This window comes from Equus asinus, chromosome 22, assembly GCF_041296235.1.
Source record: "Equus asinus isolate D_3611 breed Donkey chromosome 22, EquAss-T2T_v2, whole genome shotgun sequence".
NCBI lineage: Eukaryota > Metazoa > Chordata > Mammalia > Perissodactyla > Equidae > Equus > Equus asinus.
Genome location: NC_091811.1, coordinates 56589936 through 56610841, shown reverse-complemented (window position 1 = coordinate 56610841; position 20906 = coordinate 56589936). Strand labels below are relative to the sequence as shown.

At 34.5% G+C, this 20906-nt stretch overlaps 2 protein-coding genes across 9 annotated transcripts in view; one reads left to right on the top strand and one right to left on the bottom strand.

Annotated features, from left to right (window-relative positions):
- Positions 1-246: 246 nt before the first annotated feature.
- The window catches only part of LOC106832651 (olfactory receptor 6C76), a 40011-nt gene continuing 19351 nt past the window's right edge, over positions 247-20906 (top strand). For 2 of the 8 annotated variants that reach the window (XM_070494524.1, XM_070494522.1), the window contains exons 1-3: positions 247-414; positions 1059-1152; positions 8966-9196. The gene's annotated coding sequence lies outside the window, so the exon portion shown is untranslated. Of the gene's footprint in view, positions 415-1058; positions 1153-8965; positions 9197-20709; positions 20902-20906 lie in introns of all 8 variants that reach the window. The other 6 variants (XM_070494523.1, XM_070494527.1, XM_070494529.1 and 3 more) reach the window with 6 other exon arrangements.
- Positions 9204-17686, bottom strand: LOC106832613 (olfactory receptor 6C74-like). Its single transcript, XM_070494521.1, has one exon. The coding sequence runs from the start codon at positions 11925-11927 to the stop codon at positions 10872-10874; it is 1056 nt and encodes a 351-aa protein (XP_070350622.1). The 5' UTR covers positions 11928-17686; the 3' UTR covers positions 9204-10871.

Below are 20906 nucleotides of genomic sequence, written 5' to 3'. Positions count from 1 at the left end.
TTGCCATTTAGAAACTGCTAACCTCTATTACTTTAAGATTCTTCTCCTTGTGAAGTTATGGATTATTATGAAAATGTCAATACTCCTCTATATTTTTCGCCTCTGATTTCAGGCCACTATCACCAAAATATTGTATTCTAAAGTGTGTACTAATTTGGACTATTGTTTAAGCTTGGTGACTTGAGAACACCTGTCTCCATGGTGCCATTTGTTTATTCATCAACAAATCCCCCTGAGTCCATTGTAAATGAAGCAGAAAGAATTGTGGCTAGGGCTAGCCGGAATAACATTACCTCTGCACACAAGATCATATCATCCTGCCCACCAAGCTTGGGAAGACATTACTCAGCCTTCAGTTCAACTATAACTTATTTCATTTCAAGTACCAAGATAATACTTCTTAAGTGGCAACAGGTAAGGTATCCCAGAACCTCAGATCCTTAGAGAAATCTGGGCTGATGTATAGAAATGTGTTAACGTACACCCTTTTTGTAAATGTTGTAGAGGAGTTCTTGGAATTATTCTTTATTATCAATATTTTGGATATTTGATTACAAATATAAGATGACAGAAGAGAAATAGATTGCAAAGCTTTTTGAAAAATCCCAAAGCACGTTATTTAAACAAATTAAAGAAGCCATTAGAAATGACTCTGACTAAACCAGTCATATTTACCATAAAAGTAAGTACATCTTTGATAGTTTCTTTCAGGAATATATTTTCTGCTTCAATGGTGTGCAGTTATACTTTATACAAGTAACATCAATTATGCACAGCATTATGTATAAATAAAATTAAACTGCACACTTTATACGAAATATATAAACGAAGGAAAGCGATAATTGAGTCATCTCTGAAGATTGTAAAAGTTTGAATGGGGAAGGAGAAAGAAATGCTTATTTAAAATGGAAAAAATAAAAAATGTATATGCAGAAGAAAGTAACAACAGAAAAGTATCTTCAAAAAGTATTATGGTATATTGGGAGTAAACTCTCAGAGTTTTACTTGAGAAGGTTTAATCTCAGGGGTTTTAATCTTTCTTTTTTCTTGTTTTCTAGAATATATAGAAACATTCAGAAGACAGAGATTTATACTTAAATATGTAAGAATACAATGCAGGAAACATAGAAATAATGAGTTATACGCCATAAGGTATAACAGAGTTTTAAAAAATATTTTGTTTCTATGTACTAGAAAATCTTTTTTCTCTAAAAGCAAAAGACAGAGATGATCTTTAAAAAAACTGTATGTCCATGTACAGGCATGAAAGTTTGTGTGTGTGTGAGTTTCTTTGCTGATGTCATAGCTTTCTTATTTCTTCCTCTATTTTATAACTAAAACAAAGTGTATCATTATAAAGAAAGAAAATAATGAGAACTTACACAGAAGTAACAGAAGTTATTCTTCTTGGATTGACAAATGACCACAGTGGCAGGTTGTACTTTTCCTGTTTCTGCTAAGTGTAACTGGGAACCTGATCATTATCACTCTCACCCTTTCAGATCCCCATCTGCAGATTCTGATGAATTCTTCCTTCGAAACTTCTCATTCCTAGAAATATCATTCACCTCTGTCTACAATCCCAAATTACTTGTCACCATTGTGACAAGGGACAGAACCATTTCCTATAATGATTGTGTGGCTCAGTTATTTTTTCCATCTTCCTGGGGGTAATAGAATTTTACCTTCTGGCTGCCATGTCCTATGACCGCTATGTGGCCATCTGAAAACCTCTGCATTAGAAACCACCATGAGCAGCAGAGTCTGTATCCTTCTTGTCCTTAGCTCATGGCTTGCAGGATTCCTGATCATCTTTCCACCAATACCCTGCTGCTGCAGTTGGATTTCTGTGCCTCCAACATAATTGACCATTTTAGCTGTGACTCTTCTCCAGTTCTGCAGCTTTCTTGCATGAACACTCGCTTTCTAGAACTCATGGCATTTTTTTAGCTGTGTTAACGCTCATGGTCACCTTAACACTAGTTATTCTCTCCTACTCATGTATCATCCGGACAATTCTGAGAATTCCTTCCACGAGTCAAAGGAAAAAGCCTTTTCCATGTGTTCTTCCCACCAGAAGTTGTCTCCCCGTCTTGGATAGCTGCATCTTCACTTTCATTAAGCCTTCTGCAAGGGAAAGATTGACTTTAAGCAAAGCAGTAGCTGTGCTCAATACCTCAGTGACTCTTCTCTTGAATCCTTTCATATACACACTAAGAAATGAACAAGTGAAGCAAGCCTTCAAGACCATAGTCCAGAGAATGGTCTTTTCTTCAAATAAATAAATGTGATTATGTGAAAAACGTGCCCCCGAAAACAAAGCTGGAGGAAAAACTCAATGCTCCTCTCTATGCACATTCTGTCAACACTTCATTTCATTGTTTCAGTTAGGCATATTTATATATCATCAATGCCTCTTTCTTGTTATTAGCCTAAAAACGAGGTTCTAACTATTTTAAGTTATATAGAAAATGGTCAATCTCTCACCTGTGTAATCAAATTTTATATGTCAATAATTTCCATTGTTTCTCATATAAAAGTGAGGTAGATTGTGAATTCATTCAGAAAAAACAAATTGCTAAAACATAAGAAGCTTGAAACTTGAGGATATTATGCTAAGTGAACTAAGACAGAGAAAGACAAATACTGCTTGATCTCACTTATATGTGGAATCAAAAAAAATTAAATTAAATAAAAATAAATTTAAAACCCAAACTCATAGTATAAAAGATCAGACTTGTGATTATTAGAAGGTGGTGGACAGGAGCGATTGGATGAAGATGCTCAAAAAGTACCCACTTCCAGTCATAAGATGAATAAGTACTAGGGATGTAATGGACAACCTGATGACTATAGTTAACACTGCTGTATGATATATAGGAAAGTTGTTCAGAGAGTAGATCCAAAGAGTACTCATCACAAGGAGAAAAATGTTGTTTATCTTTTTTTGTATCTATACGAGATGAAGAAGTTTAACTAAACTCTTGCGGTAATCGTTTCATGATATATGTAAGCTGAACAACGTAATTGAAATGAACTATGGGTATCTCAATTAAAATATAGAAAGCATTGCCTTGTAAATAGTGAACATGCTTTATTTATATTAACAAAAAAACATAAAACTATTCAGAAAATTTCTAAGTATATTGTTGAGAGACAACTATACACATTTTTGAAAATTAAAGATACGTTAATTTCAGAGTTGACATTTATTTATTTAACAAACATAATTGAGCGGCACTGTACCACACAGTGCCGTAGGCTTTGAGAACAGTATGTTGAACTAATTATAGCCCCTATTTTCACTAAGTTTATATTCCATGTGTGAAAAAATTCTTATCTATTGAATAATTGATATTTGTATGTGTATTTATACGTGTAGGTATATTTGTATGTATTGGTATCCAGGTAGTTGTAGTTTTCTGTAAAGAAAAATTAAGATAAAGTGAGAATGATGAAGTTGCTATTTAAGAAATTACATTTTAAACAATAAAATGCTATGCTTTCTTCATCACATTGTCTAACTGAATATGTATTTATAAATATATATGCCTTTTGTTGATGATGTAGAGACCCATGAACTCACACGTATTAGATGGCTTAAGAGAAATTGGCCTCTCAATAAAGATAGAAGAACATTAATAATTATTCTGAGGATGGTGTTTGGAATATAAAGAAAAGAATTCCAGAGGCTGGAAAGAGTATGTGTAAAGACACACTAGTGCGAGGAAATATGACACACTGCAAGATGGAAAACAGTTCCGTATCAGTTAATATATATGTGTGTTTTGTTTTTGGGGGGAAGATTAGCCCTGAGCTAACATCCACCACCAATCCTCCTCTTTTTGCTAAGGCAAATGGCCCTGAGCTAACATCTCTGCCCATCTTCCTCTGTTTTATATGTAGGACACCAGCCACAGCATGGCTTGATAAGCAGTGCGTGGGTGTGCAAACTTAATCACTGCACCACAGGGCTGGCCCCAATATATATATTTTGAAAGTCTCAAACGTGCAATTTAGTGGTCTCCCTAGAGTTTTACAGAACCGGTCTTTGCCTTCTAGGATGTCTTTCCAAAGTTTTTCAGACAGCTGTCATTTATCCTCAAGTTTGCAAGTTAATTAATGCCATTACATTCACATGGAAAGTCAATATTTTCCCAGGTGTTTTTGCATAGGATTTGAATTTTAAAACCTAGACACAAATTTAAAATCTAACATTTGTTTCCTGTTTGACACTAGGATAATCTACCTAGGCTCTTTAAATTAAATTCCAATATAAAGCCTGCTTTTCTAATTGAAAAAAGCCGCCTTTGATATACCATAGAATAGAGATGTGGAGATATTTTTTAAGTATCATCATCAAACCTGAACATGAATACTTCTATTTAGGTTCACTATTATGTTTCTGAAAACATCACATATTTAGTTAAATATTTCCTAGAAAGGTATAAAATCAAATTAATACTTTTATACTTCACAGGTGATCTATATTCTGGGCAGATATGTTAGAAAAACATAGCGGTATTACGTTTCCAAAATGAATTCATAGTGGAATGTTTTGAAGATGAACAAATCAGAGAAATAAATTAAAAAATGAAGTGAATCTAGCCATGAATAAGAGGACATCACGAATTGAAATTATATGATTAAAATGATAAAATTTTAGCAGTAGATTAAGTATCTATTTGTGGGTGACTTCAATCACTGTCATAACATAAAAATAGAGAAATGAATATGTTGAAAGGGTAGCTGATATGGGCTGTAGTTTTCAATAGGCTTTAGTGGTATTCTTTTATAAAAACCAAAGGTAATATTTTAAAGTAGTAAAGATGCATTTTTTTTTTTTTTTTTTTTTTTGCTGTATCCTTCAGGGCTTGTCTTAATTGTTTCTTTCTTAGAGTGTATATAAAAGGGCTTAATATAAGTGTAATTGAAGTACTGAGTACTGATACCCCCTTGTTTAAAGCTACCCTTTCCTCTGCAGAAGATTTAACAAACATAAGAATACAACTACCATAAGAAATAGAGACAACAATCATGTGGGAGGAATAGCTAGGAAAAGCCGCTTTCTTCTCCTGGGCAGAAGGGATCTTCAGAATTGTTCTTATGATATTTGCATAGAAAACCATTACCAGTGCCAGGAGTGTGACAGTGGCAAAAAATAGTCACAATTTTATGCTTATTTTGTCCAATTCCAGCACTCTTCATTTCTTCGTATAGATCCAAGTTCTGACTAATATCATATTCCTCCTGTCTGAAGAATTTTCCTTAGCATTTCTTGTGGATTATGTCTTTGGTTAGTAAATTACTCAATTTTTATTCGCATGAGAAATTCTTTATTTCTCTTTTTCTTCTAAAGCATATTTTTGCTATGCAGAGATATCTGGGTTGACTTCTTTTTTCTTTCAGAACTTAGAGATGTCATTACATTGTCCTTTCAGTTTCAAGGTTTTGTATGAGTCTGCTCCAATTCCTATTCTTCTTTTGAAACAATCCTGCCTCTCGCAGCCTTCTCAATTTTCTCTTTGTCTTTGGTGCTTGGTAATATGAATATAATACGCCTAGGTTTGTTTTTCTTCATAATTCTCCAGCTTGGTATTCTATAAACATTTTGGGTTGGTGATTTCATATCTGTCACCAATTTTGGAAAATTATTAGCCATTAATTCTTTAAGTATTTCTCCAAGAAATTTTGTATTCAGCTAGTCAAGAGTTGAGCTCTGTTTTAAGTTTGTTGTGGCTATGAGGTCCTTCAGTCATCACGGATTTCAGATCCCTCCAGTGACACTTATGTTTATTGTGTGGGCTATTTTACCAGAGTGTTTTCTGAATATGTGTCCTCACTTGGCTTGGGTCCTCCTGTGTGACTTTGGCTGTTTTCTTTGCACTGTTCACAGAGAATCTGTCTTTTGCAGCTCTTCTAGCTGTATTTGCTGTTACGATAACTCAAGTGTTTGTTAGCGTTGGATGAGGTGGGATGCAGAGGAAGGTCACATTCTCTGATGTTCTAATTGAGCCTGAGTCTTAGGGAGATAATGAGAACCTGGATTTTGAGCATTTTGCCTTCACAAGTGTTTCTATTCATTATCCACATTTAATGCTGGATCTAGCACACATTTCTACCCTTTTGCCAGGACACAGATTTTTTTCCCTTGTTCCTCTTTGACAACTGCATGGATTGCCATCAGGCCATCAGGATACAATTTTGTGGCTCTACTCCCAGAAGTTTGAGGTGTTTCTTCCTTAATGGATATGTGGGAGATAAGTCTTGTCTGAATTTCACAAGTAATTGACGTTCCTCTCTCATAGCAGGGGCCCTTAGATTACATTTTTTTCCCCTCCCTTGAAGATTTGGTTTTTGTCTCATAGACGATTTAGGGCAATAAGTTGGAGGGGAGTTTCAGCAGTGGTGGCTGCTCCTCTCCCCAACCCACAGCACCATGGGGAGTGCTTGCTCAAGATTCTCCCTGGTGGGCTTCCTAGGGGAAACATGTGGAAGAGAGTTCAAATCTCCCTCTGTGGCAACTTCTACTGGCTCTACATTCTCCTGGTAGCCACACTTAGCATTTAGGAATTCATTAAAAGCTTCTAGCTGAATACTCAAACATTTGCAGGCTTGCATGATGTTTGCTTTATTTCTGGCACAGAAAAGCAAATATTTGGACTCTCTTTCTGCCTTAGGGTGCATATCTGTCTCTAGAGTTAGGATTAATTGTTTGATTAAAAGCTTCAGTTCTTTCATGAGTTTAGAAAAGTCATTAATTTGTAGTTTATCAATTTTTTATCTTGCTGTGAGAGTGGGAAATTTTTTTCAACCTTTTTACTGCTATGAGCTAAAATAGAGTCCCTTGATTATTTTTTAATCACTCTTAGTTGTCTTAAGTAATGTCTCCCGAGGCCACCTAGTTAAAAATGTTTCTGTCTAAATATAGTGTGAATTCCATAGTGTTTTCTCTCTCTTAGGATTTTTTTTCTTTGATTTCCCCGAAAATAAATTCCCCATGTTTATTTAAAGTTATTCAAATGAAATATATGTGATTTTATCGTTGAGTCAAGCTTTTCCCCAGGAAAATCACAGAAATGATTAGAGATAATAGTCTTCAGATAATCTTCTCAGTAATTTGTAGAAAAATAAATTTGTAGATTTATTATTATATTGTACCATATATCTTACATCATCGTTTTCTAATATGATAGACATCTATAATCCTGCAATTTCTATCAAAACATCCCCTTTCTCATGATTACTCAGGTACACAAATTTGACAAAATTAATAAAGCTGTATGCTCAAAAGAGTGTGTCATACTATGTCTTTTTTATCTTACTTAAAATAATTGTAATATTAAAAATTGGGAAGGGGCATTTTAATCACACGATCGAGTGGTTGGCTATAAGATAACAGCAGAACATAATCTATTATGTTATACTTTTTCTTTTACAAAGTAAGCAGTGATTTCTGTATATAGCTTCAAAGCGTATTTTCAGATCCTAAAACAAACACTAATTTCTAGTGTGAAATATATTTAATGATTAAATACATCATTTAATTTTATGCTAACACAAAGTTAACTGATTTTCCCTGAATAAATATCATGTTAGTGGAAATTATCGAGGGTGAATATAGACTTTGACCTGATTTGTTTCATTTTTATTAAGATTAAATTAGGATTCATCATTTCATATAACATTCCCTATGATGTGTCTACCAAATATAGTCTCAGTTTTATTATGTTTATTTATGTCTAATCAAGTGTGAAGGATTGGCATTTTCTCTGAGTGACAGTAAGAAATTAATGATTTTTGAATTGCATAAGAAACTACGGGAGGTGAAGGATTTTACAATTTTAGTGGGTTTTTTAAATAACTTCTGTAGTAAAACACAAAGAAAGTAGGAAAATGCCTTTTAGGGCTTCAGAAATATTACTTTCATCCTTCATTGACAAATATAATATATGTATATCTAAACACTGTAGATTTAACCTTTGAAAACAGAAGTAACTACTGTAATATTGTTTCTGTTTATCTTTAAATTCATTTCAGTGAGTAATAACTAATATCCTCAGACTTCTTTGTAAAACAAGTAACACTTTATTTCCACTTCTATAATTTGTCTACTCAAACAGACCCTCTACATTCCAACTCACGCAGGACAAGTGTCAACTTAGGTGTTTAGAGTGGCTCTGGTAATGAGAAAATATCCAGAAATTGCATCTCATACCTTTACAGCTTGCTTTATTAGATCCCCAGTGTAAATAGAAGGGGAATTGATCACAGAAATAGAAAATTAGAAACTTTTAGTTAAACACCACAAATATACATTGTACACTATTTCCTCTCCTTCTGAGAATCCATAGTAAAATATCGTAAATGGTGGAAAGCACACATTAATTGAAGAAGAGAGCATTAATGGGGCCTATATTGGGTAAAATCTTTTGGTAGCTTTTGGAAGGTGGAAAGATGAAGAATTGTGGATTGATATAGTTAGGTAGAAGAAGCTAGAGCTTTTTAGATTTAAAAAAGAACCTGGTTAAAACTTTCCTCTGAACTCTCTGTCTCCATAACCATAGAACACTTGTACATACAATATGATGAAAACTCTCACAACAAGAATTAGAAAAAACACACTCACATAAAGAAGGCAGAGAATCTTACACAAGAATTCTGAAACAATTCCCACTAACTAAAAGTAAAGTGGAATTGTAATAAGGAAATAACCATATTTTTAAAAAACGAAAGAAAAATAATAATCCTCAGCAAAAAGCTATGAAAGGATCACCTAGAGGAATTGAGTCTATTGAAAATGGTAGAAAGAGACTTCAAAACTTCTCCATTCTTTGTCTCCAGATTCAGAAAATAGGTCTATTTTTTTTTGTTTTTGGTAAATAAGAAAACTCACAGCCATTTTTTTTACCCCTATATTTTCTGATGTTCTGTTTCCTTTTTTTGTTTTTTTTCTGTTTTGAAGAACATTAGCCCTGAGCTAACTACTGCCAGTCCTCCTCTTTTTGCTGAGGAAGCCTGGCCCTGAGCTAACATCGTGCCCATCTCCCTCTACTTTATATGTGGGACGCCTACCACAGCGTGGCGTGCCAAGCAGTGCCATGTCCTCATCTGGGATCCAAACTGGCGAACCCGGGCCGCCAGGAAGAGGAATGTGCAAACTTAACCGCTGCACCACCAGGCCGGCCCAACCCCTGTAAGTTCTGAAGTGTGACATAGTCAAAGTGATGTTTTAGTACATAATCATGTATCTCTAGTAGATAGATATGGCCACACTCTTAAAGTGTGAAAGAAGTGTGGTGAGCAGTGGTGGTCACTCAGTGGATTTTCAAAAATATTAACACACAAATACAAGCTTTATTGGGAAAAGTGTTGGGCATAAATCATGTTGATAAGACTTTTTTTTGATTGATTCCTTTAACCCAAATCAAATAAATAGGCAGAGGAAATAGTAAAATGAGTCATACACAAAAAATTAGTAATGGGAGTTGTATACAACACACTGTCTTACAAGGCTGTACCTTTAAATATTTGACTGTGGCAAGAGAGGAAAAGAAGAAAAAAAAATAGAGCAAAAAATTAGTAGAAGATCTATGAAAAAATAAGAAGAGAAAGAAAATATATGGAAAATAACTGTCATCCAACACAATCAAAAAATAAGAAAGGAAATAAGAAAGGAAATAGAAAGAAAGAGAGGGAAGAGAAGAGAGGAGAAAAAGAGAAAAGAGATTGAAAAGGAAAACAAGAAAAAAGAAAAGGTAAAATATATTTCTGAAAAATCACAAATCCAGAAGAATATTTGAAAGACTGCTTAGTAAGTTCAATACCTTAAAAGAACATAAGATTAAATTAAAGGATAAATAGAAAGCCACACAAAAAGAACAATCTAATTATAGTAATAATAACGAAAATTAAAAGGAAACAAGAGTATAATAGAAGGTTTAAAAGAAAGATTGATAATATAAGAAAGTTCTACAAAGATGTAAACTAAGAGGAATCACAAGTCAAATGTCTAAAAAACCAAAAATCTAATGTTGCATCAGTTGAACGTTGTGATTAATAGAACAAACATAGCAAAGCTCTATCAAAATTCAGAACATGCTTTAAAATGACAAAAAATAATTAAATAGATGTGTAAAAAAATAATGGAGATTCTAAAATGTGGTACTTTAGCATTATTGCTGGAGGGAAAATTAGCAATGGAAAGGACGAGAAAAGACAGATAAATACCTAAGAGAACGTATTATAAAAGCAAAATATAATCACTTATGTTAAACTATGATGAACAATGTGTCATAGTTATTAAACACAAAAATTAAAGATAAATATCATTAGATTGATCTGAAAAGGTAATTAAAATGAACAATCAGTAATCTCAATTAAAATGTAAAAATCTTTGCCCTGTAAATAGTGATATGGAAATGTTTTACTAAATATGTGATGTTACAGAAACATAATAATGAACCTAAATAGAAGTATTCACGTTCAAAGTAAAGATAATACCTAAAAGATAAAATCAAATTAATAATTATAGAGTTCACAAGCGATCTTTGCTGTGGGGGCACAGACATTTTGCTATGTTAGAAACATAGAGGTGTTAGCTTTCTAAAGTGAATTCATAGTGGAATATTTTGAAGATGAACAAATCAGAGTAGTAAACTAAAGAATGAAGTGAGTCTAGCAATGCTTAAGAGAACATTATATATACGGATTATACGATTAAAGGATAAAGATTTAGCAATATTTTAAAACGTTATTTGTCAGTGACTTCAACTACCATAACATAAAACTAAAAGAATATGTTAAAAGAGTGGCTGAGATTGGCTGTAATTTTCAATAAGCTGTAATGGTATTCTATATCAAAGCCAAAGCTAATATTCTAAAGTAGTAAAGACGCATTTTTTTACTGTATCCTTCAGGGCTTGTTTCACTTGTTTATTTCTTAGAGTATAGATAAAAGGATTTAATACAGGTGCAACTGAGGTAGTGAGTACTGCTACCCCCTTGTTTAAAGCTACCCTTTCCTCTGCAGAAGGTTTAATATACATAAAAATACAGCTGCCATAGGAGATAGAGACAACAATCATGTGGGAGGAACAGGTAGAGAAAGCCTTCTTCTTCTGCTGGGCACAAGGGATCTTCAGAATTGTTCTCATGATATTTGCATAGGAAAGTAACACCAGTGCCAATGTAATCAGGAGTGTGACAGTGGCTAAAATAAAACTTAACAGTTCTATGACTTGGGTGTCTGTGCAGGAGAGTTTGAGGACAGGAGAATAGTCACAGAAAAAGTGGTCAATAGCATTGGCATCACAGAATTCCAACCTCAGGCCCATGATAAGTCCAGGAGAGACTGTTAATAACCCAGCCAACCAAGAGGTAACAACCAGTTGGGTGCAGACTCTGTTGCTTATAATGGTTGCATAATGAAGGGGTTTGCAGATGGCCACATAGCGATCATAGGACATGGCAGCCAACAGGAAAAACTCTGAAACACCCAAAAAGATGGTAAAAAACAACTGTGCCACACAAGCATCATAGGAAATTGTTTTATCCATAGTCACTATGCTGACCAGGAATCTAGGGATGCAGACAGATGTCAAGGATAATTCTAAGAAGGAAAAATTCTGAAGGAAGAAATATATGGGTGTGTTGAGGTGGGAATGCAGCAGAGTGAGGAGGATAATGGTCAGATTTCCAGTGACACTCAATAAATATGTCAGAAATAGAAAAAAGAAAATTATAATTTGCCAGTTTGGGTCATCTGTCAGTCCTAGGAGAATGAATGTTGTCACCATTGTATCGTTTATCATGGTGAAATTCCTTCTAATACCATTAGATCTAGGAAAAAAAATAGATAATCCCATGTTTAAAAATTCTTCACTAAATATAGATTTAAAAGTGATATGAACAATCAAGTAACACATTTTATCTAGCAGTCAGAACCACAGGCTTAATCCTACTTATTTCATCTCCTTTTCTGGATACCCATTTTCCTAATTCTTTCAGATCTTTACTTTGCAAAAGAATGGCTATATTATCTCCTGTTATAAGAATCTGCAAGTTTCTCTGGTTTAAACTTTTATCTAAGATACTGAGAAGGAACTTTACTGAATCTTTCTGAAATCTTACTGAATCCACAAGAAAACATTCTTTAGGTTGGCTTGGTTAATCTCCTTATTGTTAAAATAATCTTCTGCTCACTTTGTTTTGGCAAGATATATCTTTTCTGTATTCTTTTGCATTTTAAGCAGGTAGTCAGGACCAAACTTTGGTAATTAATCTTTTCTTAAATGGTTACTTTCTGATGATATATTTCTGCTTAGTCTTCAGGTTCCTTGGTACTGTCAATTAGAACTTTTTTCAAAGGAAAGAAGTTTTTATGAATTTTAGTATAACATGAATCTCAAAATTGCTATGTAGAAATTAAGGTGAAATTTTACATGGAATTTGAAGTTAATTTATTAATTGTTCAGTGAGCTTCATCTTCATTAATAGTTTTATCAATGTGAGGAATATTTTACATTCAGTCGTATTAAAGTACCCAATCATTTACTAAATACGTATCACCCAAATTTTCAATAAAAACTTTTGAGAATTATTGTTCTTCTAATAGATAAATTCAAACACTCTTTAAAATACATACATTGAATCTTGACTCACAAGTTACATAAATATTTTCTTTGTTCCTCAAATTCTAGATTTAATTGGTTTAAGCTGTGGTCACACATTCCAAATAGAATGGATTATGTTGTAATTGCTTTGTACACAAAACAACAAAATACTGAAAATACTTACTTTCCATAAATCCTGCAGGAGTTTTGTTTACTGATGCTTTGTGCATTTTTTTTGTATCATTAACCAAAAATATAATATGAATTATTTCCCCAAAGAGATGTGTATTTCTATCTAACCCATAGTTTTCTTTGCTTCCTCACTCTTCAAGGAGACCTTGTTTACGTTAAAATCTAGGAACGTTTAATAATAAACTTGAATGTGTGTGAACCTCTCTCTTCCTCTCTCTCTATGTCCCTCCATTCATCATACAAGTGATGTTTGCAAACACATTTTTCTGATTTCCTGACAAATAAAAATGAATAACATCTGGGTTCAGCCTAACTTAAAATCTGAATATCTAAGTTACTTATCTAGAATCAAAAGAGTAGAGTTTGTGTGTGTGCGTAAAGAGAATGCCGGTCACTCACTAGAGACTCTCAATCTTTCTTGAATACAAATGGTTTTGCCTCCATATAGCTATAGATTTATCTTTGTTCTTTAATAATGAAGAGAGTATTTACTCAGAACTTGTACAGGACCCTGGGGATTCTTGTGGAGAAGGTATTAATTGACTATTTTCATCATTAACTAAAAACAAAATAACAAAGTTAATCAAGAGTGTAGTTATGATATCTATATGGAGTCTTAAAAGTTGATGTTAAAATAGACTCTAGTGAGGATTAAAAGGACACATAAAGAACTTTACACTTTTCAAAGTGTCTGAACTGAGACTGACCCAAAGAAAGAAGAAAACTAGAGCTCTCTCACTTTCCATTCCAAATGTAGAATCAAGATAGTAATATTGACATCTCTTTAATGACAACATTGTCTATAACCTCTAATTCACTGAATATTCACTAATTACATATGTTTTTTCCTTAGGTCAAAAATACATGTTTCTTATTTTCTGCACACAACCTATTAGCCTTTCAGCCTTAGTGAAACAACCTTTATTATACCAGTAAATATTAGCATATTTATTATATATTAATGTGGTGACCAGGAAAAAATGGCTCAACTGACTTTTTAGGAAGTAATTAATAATAAAAATGTAATTAAATAAAATCCCTTTAGAAAAAAGTACATCTATATTTTTGTCCATGTGTCCTCTAATCCAAGGAAATGATTTATTCTCTCATGAAATATATGTAAAATAACAAAAAAATAGGAAAAGTAAATCTTTCATGTTTACATTTTACTAAGAAAACTAGCGAAAAATGTGTAAAACTTGATGAAAAACAACTTGAATTCATAACAGAAAAGGCTAGAGTGATTTTCTGCAGAGAATGATATCAGTAATTGATTATGGTACATATATAGAGTAAGAGATTTTCTTTGGGGAGGATTAATTATATTTTAGAAAATGTCAAAAATTTAAATGCTAAACCAGCGAGGAAAATTTTTTCACTTTTTATGTACTAATATATCCTCTTTACATGAGCATTGAAAATAGCAGAGGGGGAGCTGGCCCAGTGGCACAGAGGTTAAGTTCGCCCGTTCCACTTCTCAGTGGCCCGGGGTTCACGGGTTCCATTCCTGGGTGCGGACATGGCACTGCTTGGCAAACCATGCTGTGGTAGGCGTCCCACATATAAAGCAGAGGAAGATGGGCATGGATGTTAGCTCAGGGCCAGGCTTCCTCAGTAAAAAGAGGAGGACTGGCAGTAATTAGCTCAGGGCTAATCTTCCTCAAAAAAAAAAAAAAAAAAAAAAGAGCAGAGGAAGATGGAATACTTGTTAGAGTTTGATAAGAGAAGCAAATCTCTTATGAGTGATATTGTACAAAAGAAATTTTAGAGAATAGACCTACTAGGCCATGCATAATTGTGGAATTGTTGAAAACACATATAGAAGATTGTTACCTCTGTTGATGATGGTACTCTGAAGTTGTATAGAAAGAGCAGGCAGTTCAGAAGAAAGCCTGATGTGAGGCAAGAGGAAATCTTACTTTTAAATATAACAGATTATTGAAGAAGCAACGTGGACTCAAGAAACTAAAATTTCAGAAAGAGAAACTTTCAGAGAAGATGCCAGTATCTACATATGCTTTTCACTGGGATCTGACCAATGGTTAAAGATGAGAATTTGGGCTTGGCACTGGAGAAGATTGCTTTTGTGGGTGAGATAAATTAAGAAAACTATTGGCAGTCCAGTATACTTGGAGTGAAAAGTGGAAAAATTGAGGACATCAAACGAATGGCTAATTTTAAAACTAAACACCTATGCTAACTTCTAAAGCTGTGTGGTATCTGAGGCTAAAGAGTAAAACAGACCCAGCAGTCTCTTCCTCACGATATTTGCCAGATTTTAAAGATGAATAGAGAAGGAGTCTAAAGAGCTAAACTGTACATTTCTGAAATGTACACGGACTCTGGGAGCTCGGAAGACACACATCCCAGCCCCACCCCCACCCCAGGGTATTAATGAGAATCTTTGAAGAGCAACACATTATATATAGGAGTAACCCAGAGATAGGTTGAGTCTAGCTAAATAAATCCAGCTTGAATTCAACATAATTTCCTTTTGGGATGAACTTGATTAGCCTCACCTTTATATCCAAATCAGAAAAAACAATAACTTACCAGAAGCATACAAGGATTTTTAAAAACAATGTCTGGCATCCAATGCAATAATTAAGCCAGTAAGATATAGGCTTATGAGACCAATAAGAGAAAATAGGAAAAAATGATACAAACATTGGAGTTAGGATATAATGATTGTAGATTTATTATTAATGGTACATTCAAGGGAATAGAAAAAAAGAATAAAATGATTAAAATATGGAGACTGCAATAGATATTGGAAACCCATACAAAGGAATCAATGAACTTCATAGAAGTAAACAATGCTATATCCAAACTTAAGAACATATTAAGCCACTTTAATAGCAGTCAAAGGCTAGAATTGTAAATTAGAAGACAGGTAAATAATAAATACCAAAATAAAGAAAGAAAATGAGAGCATGGAGGATAAAATACATGTGAGGCAAAGTCAACAGTTCTAACATATATATATATATATATATATACGTATATATATACGTATATATATATAAATTGGAATCTCAAAAGAAGAAGAGAGAGAATGTAGAGAGGAAGCAATATCCAAAGCAGTAACTCCAAAGAATTTTCTAAAGTGCTAAGAGAGCAAGCCACAGACTCAAGAAGCTAAGTGAAGCTGAGTGAAAACCACGCTTCGTGGTCTCCTCATTGAAACTAACTGAAACTGAATACAGGCAAATCATGAGTTCAAAACCCTTGGTGATGAGTTTTATTTATTTCTCCAGTCAGCAATGAAACATACCTTTCTGAAGTCTGGGCCATTGGCAAAGGGAAGATAGACTAGTAATGGAGGGATGATGTATAAAGACCCTATATAGTAGTAATTTTTGTGATTCAACAATATTTGTTTCTTCTCTGTATCAATTAGTGTCCAGAAAGGAAAAGAGAAACATCACTAGATGGAATTTCACACAAGGAACTGCTATTTAGGTTGAAAATGGTGAAAGACAAAAAAGGCACACTGAGGTAACCCGGAGATAATAACTATACCCTCAGGGATGAGGTTAAAAAAAAGGAAGTGTATGACATCTGAGGATAGATCACCAGAAGCATTGACCCTTCCATCTTGACTCCTTGGATTGCCAATTCTGGGGAAAGAGGTGTATTTCTAGAACACAGGTGCTCAAAGTAGGTGCTGCATGGAGTTGGTGCTGTTACTTATAAGGATGTGATGCCGTGTGGATGCTTTGGTCCCTGGGAACTCAGAAAAAGGACCCCATATCTCTGAAGATGAGGCAATGCCTACTCCTGCTTACACATATGAGAGTCATGATGTGGCTAGTTCTGATGATGGCTTATTCTAAGCTAAGCTGAAGCCTGGAGCCAACTGCCTTTATGAAGTCAACTTCCACTGCTAGGGCTATCAGACAAATACCAAAACTAAAAAGTTGGAAAAAATAAACCCCCTTGTTTTCTCCCACTTTCTAATTTTTCTGTAGTGCCTCTCATTGTCAGTACCTATCAGGAAGCCTGATTGCAAAGTTTTCAGTGTCTGATCCCCAACATCACAGAGTGAGGTAATAAATGGTGGATTTGAAGCTAAAAAAAATCAATAAAAGTTAGCATACTTTCCTTTCTTTTCTAACATTTGCTATGATTTTATTTCCTTATATTCAAGATTATAAATATTTTCACTTTGCTAGGTGGGGCCATCAAACATAAATAGAAATGCTGTGTCACTTACAAATGCAGGTATATAATAGCCTCTGCGTTATTCTCTACCTTAGCTTCCTCCTGACTGTTACTGACGATATTTTAAATGATATTAACTTGGGTGCCAGAAGGAACAAGAGGGGGAGGAGAGTCTTTAGTCAACATGCATTTGACATGTGTTGCGAAGGAGAAACAATTTTGTTTTAACCATTGAAATGTTGATATTTGTTAATGAAGCACACCATAGACAACATTCAATAGTATTCCAATGATAGCCTCATGAACAATTGCAGAAAAACAACTCAGTAGTAGCTACCCATTTGTTTCCCTTGCTCTGTTACCTCTCTACATTTTCACAACTATTTTATACAGAAAAATATGTTGGCGGTGGCCCTTATAATTTAGGCATAATTTTGCAAGATATTAAAGAGAGATTTTCACTGAACTACAATAGGAATGAATGTCACCTAAAGAAAAATAAAACTGATGACAATTTCCCCTTTCCCTTGGTGAAGAGATTGACTTGCATTTGATTGTCTGAGAGATATTGGCTTATATTAGTGTGTTGTTTTTTTAAAGATGCTCTTCTTGATATTTTATATGTGTTTTTGATATTTTAGAAGTGTTTTATTGATGTAAGAATTAATGAAGGAGCCTATGGTAAGTGGCGTGCATTTGCTAATCAACTTTTTTTCTTTCTTCTTAGTTGAAGCCATAAAGGGGAAAAGTACTCTTCCAAGCCTTAGTTTCTTTTAGGAAAATCTTGTCCCCCAAATAAAACTCTTCCCACACACTTTATAAAAACAATGGATTAGAAGAAAGAGTAAATATGATTACCTGTAGCTCAAGCCCTCAGCCTAAGTAGAAGACTAGAATAGCCATCTCTAAGTCCAAACCCAAACAAGGAGGAACGTGGGAATGTTGTGGAGTGTAGGAAAGTTAGTTAGAGTCTTAGATGTGGCAGAAAATTTAAAACAAAAAATAAACACAAACTGATAAGATCAATGACAGTTCACTACAGAAAGAACATCTCTCATTAAATGGAAAAATAATGAATCTGGTGCGTCAGTTTGCCAAATACTAGGGAGTCCAAAGGAAAAGGATTGGAAAGTTTGCAAGATCTGAACTGGCTTTCTTAAAAAGGCACCACTTACAAGGCAGAAAGGGGACCTTGTGTAATAGTTTCGTATGCTGCATAACAAATTACCACACATTTAGCACCTTAAAACAGCATACATGTATCATCTCACAATTGCTGTAAGTGAGAAACCTGGGCACTGCTCAGCTGGGTGACGGTCTGCAAAGCTACAATCAAGATATCATGAGAGTTGGATCATCATCTGGAGGCTTGACTGGGGATGGATCCACTTCCAAGATTACTCAGATTGTTGGCAGAATCGCATTTTTTTATGGCTGTGGATTCCATAGGAGCTTATTTATTCAAAGACGGCAACGGAGACAGAGACTCTAGAGCAAGTTTGCCAGCAAGAGTTTTCTGTAACATGACAAAATCACGAGTGACATCACATCATCTTTGCCCTATTGTGTTGGTTACAAGCAAGTGACAGGCTCTGCCTACACTCACGGAGAAGAGACTGCACAAGGGCACAAACAGCAGGAACTGGGAATGATGAAGACTGCCTAACAATCTACCTGCCATATCTTGGAAAAGAGATATTTTCCTGGAAACTGGGGGGTGAAGAATTGTTTTTGAAATGACTGACACACTAAATCATGCTAAACATAGCATAATATTTACAAAATATTAGAAAAAGAGGGAAAATGTATCATTCTTGGTTAAAAAAATATTGACCTTCGTTTAAAGTTCTCTTGAAATAAAACAATCACCCTAAGCCACCAGCACTTCTGCCCCACTCCCACGGATTCACTTCTGACAGCAAGTCCAGGAAAATAGTGCAAATATGTAATTCTAAGGACAAAAAAAGTCAAATTTGGCATTGATAGAAAGCATACTGAAACAAGAAGACAAAAAATGATAATCAAATATCTGAGTATCTGAAAACAATGTACCAGACCCCAAACTGTCTAAAAGGAATAATTAGACAAATAAAACAGTACACACACTTTGCTTGCTTCGTTTTCTAATGTGAAAGAAACAGTACCTAAGAAGGTTTTTCAGATACCCAGTTTCATGAGTTTTAGGTTTATATATCAACCTCTCAATTTTTACTGTAGCTTGATGATGTGTCTATCTACTGACTTTATCTTAACTAAAGTACTTTTTCAATATATTTTTTATTAACAAATAAAACATTGGAATGGCAAATTTTGTATCCTTTTGACCCTTTCCTCTTGCTATTTTCTGCTTCTTCACAAGTTTACACGTAATTGGATTGTATTGCCTTGGGAGACATTTATTTCAGGTAAAAATAAATAACACTGACAATACAAAACCCAAAAGAATTCAAAGACTATTTCCTCTCTATTGTTCTTTGCATCGTACACCTTTCTGACATTCAATATTTTTTTTAAATCATTTCCCAAGGATATCTAATTAAAATTATTTAACTAAATTTAGGGTGCATTCCTCATACCATATCTCTCCAGAGACATGCTAATTCTGCTTCCTTGCAACAATCCCCTGTGACTATTTTGAGAAGAAAACAGATAAAACCAGTTTGTTTTGGAAACAATAGTTAGAAAACCAAGACTACCCACTGGAAGTTCAAGACAGCTAAAAAACAAAAAAAAGATAACCCATCTTTCTTTCCCAAAAGTTACTGAGAGCCAAGTAAGATTCTATTACTAGGTTCTCCTGGCATCTAAGCTTAAGATATTGGTATTTTTATGGAAATTTTGGAAAACCAGAGATGCTCAATGTCTGGCCTTGGTTTTGCAAGTTGGGATAGTTCCTTGCATTTCAGGATTTTGTTTCTACAAACTTTTACTCACAGGCATGGAGCTCACCTCTTTTCCATAGCTACTATTTCTTGATTCACACTCATGTTTTAAGTCCTTTCCTTACAAAATAAGAGCTTCACTTCATTAACCAGCATAATATGCAAGTTTATCACTTCTATTTGCCTGTTTCACTGTAATTAGTGCCCTGATCTCACCTTTTTTTTCTTTTCCCCTTTCTTGTATCTATTTAGTTTTTGAGAGTCTTACTCACATTCTAGGAAAGTGTAGTCTCTGATTCTGCTGTGTCACCAGATAAAAACCCAGGACAAGAGTCCATTTTGCTACTGCCCTACCCCATTTCCATGCCTCTAGCATTTCTCCTAAATAGCAAGTTAGTATCTTGTATCTATTTAGTTTTTGAGAGTCTTACTCACATTCTAGGAAAGTGTAGTCTCTGATTCTGCTGTGTCACCAGATAAAAACCCAGGACAAGAGTCCATTTTGCTACTGCCCTACCCCATTTCCATGCCTCTAGCATTTCTCCTAAATAGCAAGTTAGTATCAGAGACATGGTTACCAGCGAACAATTTTGCAACACTACTTGAGTCTCAGAATTTCAGATTTAACATGAGTTGACCACTGGGGACTGCCCACAGAGCTTTTGCCACCATATCACTGACTCTCATGGATCACAAGTTGCGGGACCTCTTGAATACTTTGCTTGCAGTCTGAATGTAGCACCTTCCACCAGCGCCTGGGCCTGTGTCACCTTTCCATCAGGCCCTTCTCGATTTAAGGAATGAATTTTCTACACGACCTATTATTCAATATGTTCCATCTCACTCTTTGCAACCAGAATCATCCTTCCAAATTCAACCTGCACATGATATAAGTATGTTATTGCTAAGAAAATCAAAGGCAGAAACAAGTTGTGAAGTCCATGAAATGCTCCAAAAGTGAAGCATCAGGCACGGGCTCTCAGTTAAAGTAAGGCAGCCAGCTTCTGGGCTTCAGCAGGCAAGTGGCTACCACATGGGATTGTATCACTGTAAG

What these genes read in the sequence shown, in the direction of transcription:
- LOC106832613 (XM_070494521.1), bottom strand. Translation starts at nt 11,927, where the DNA reads ATGTGTTACTTGATTGTTCATATCACTTTTAAATCTATATTTAGTGAA.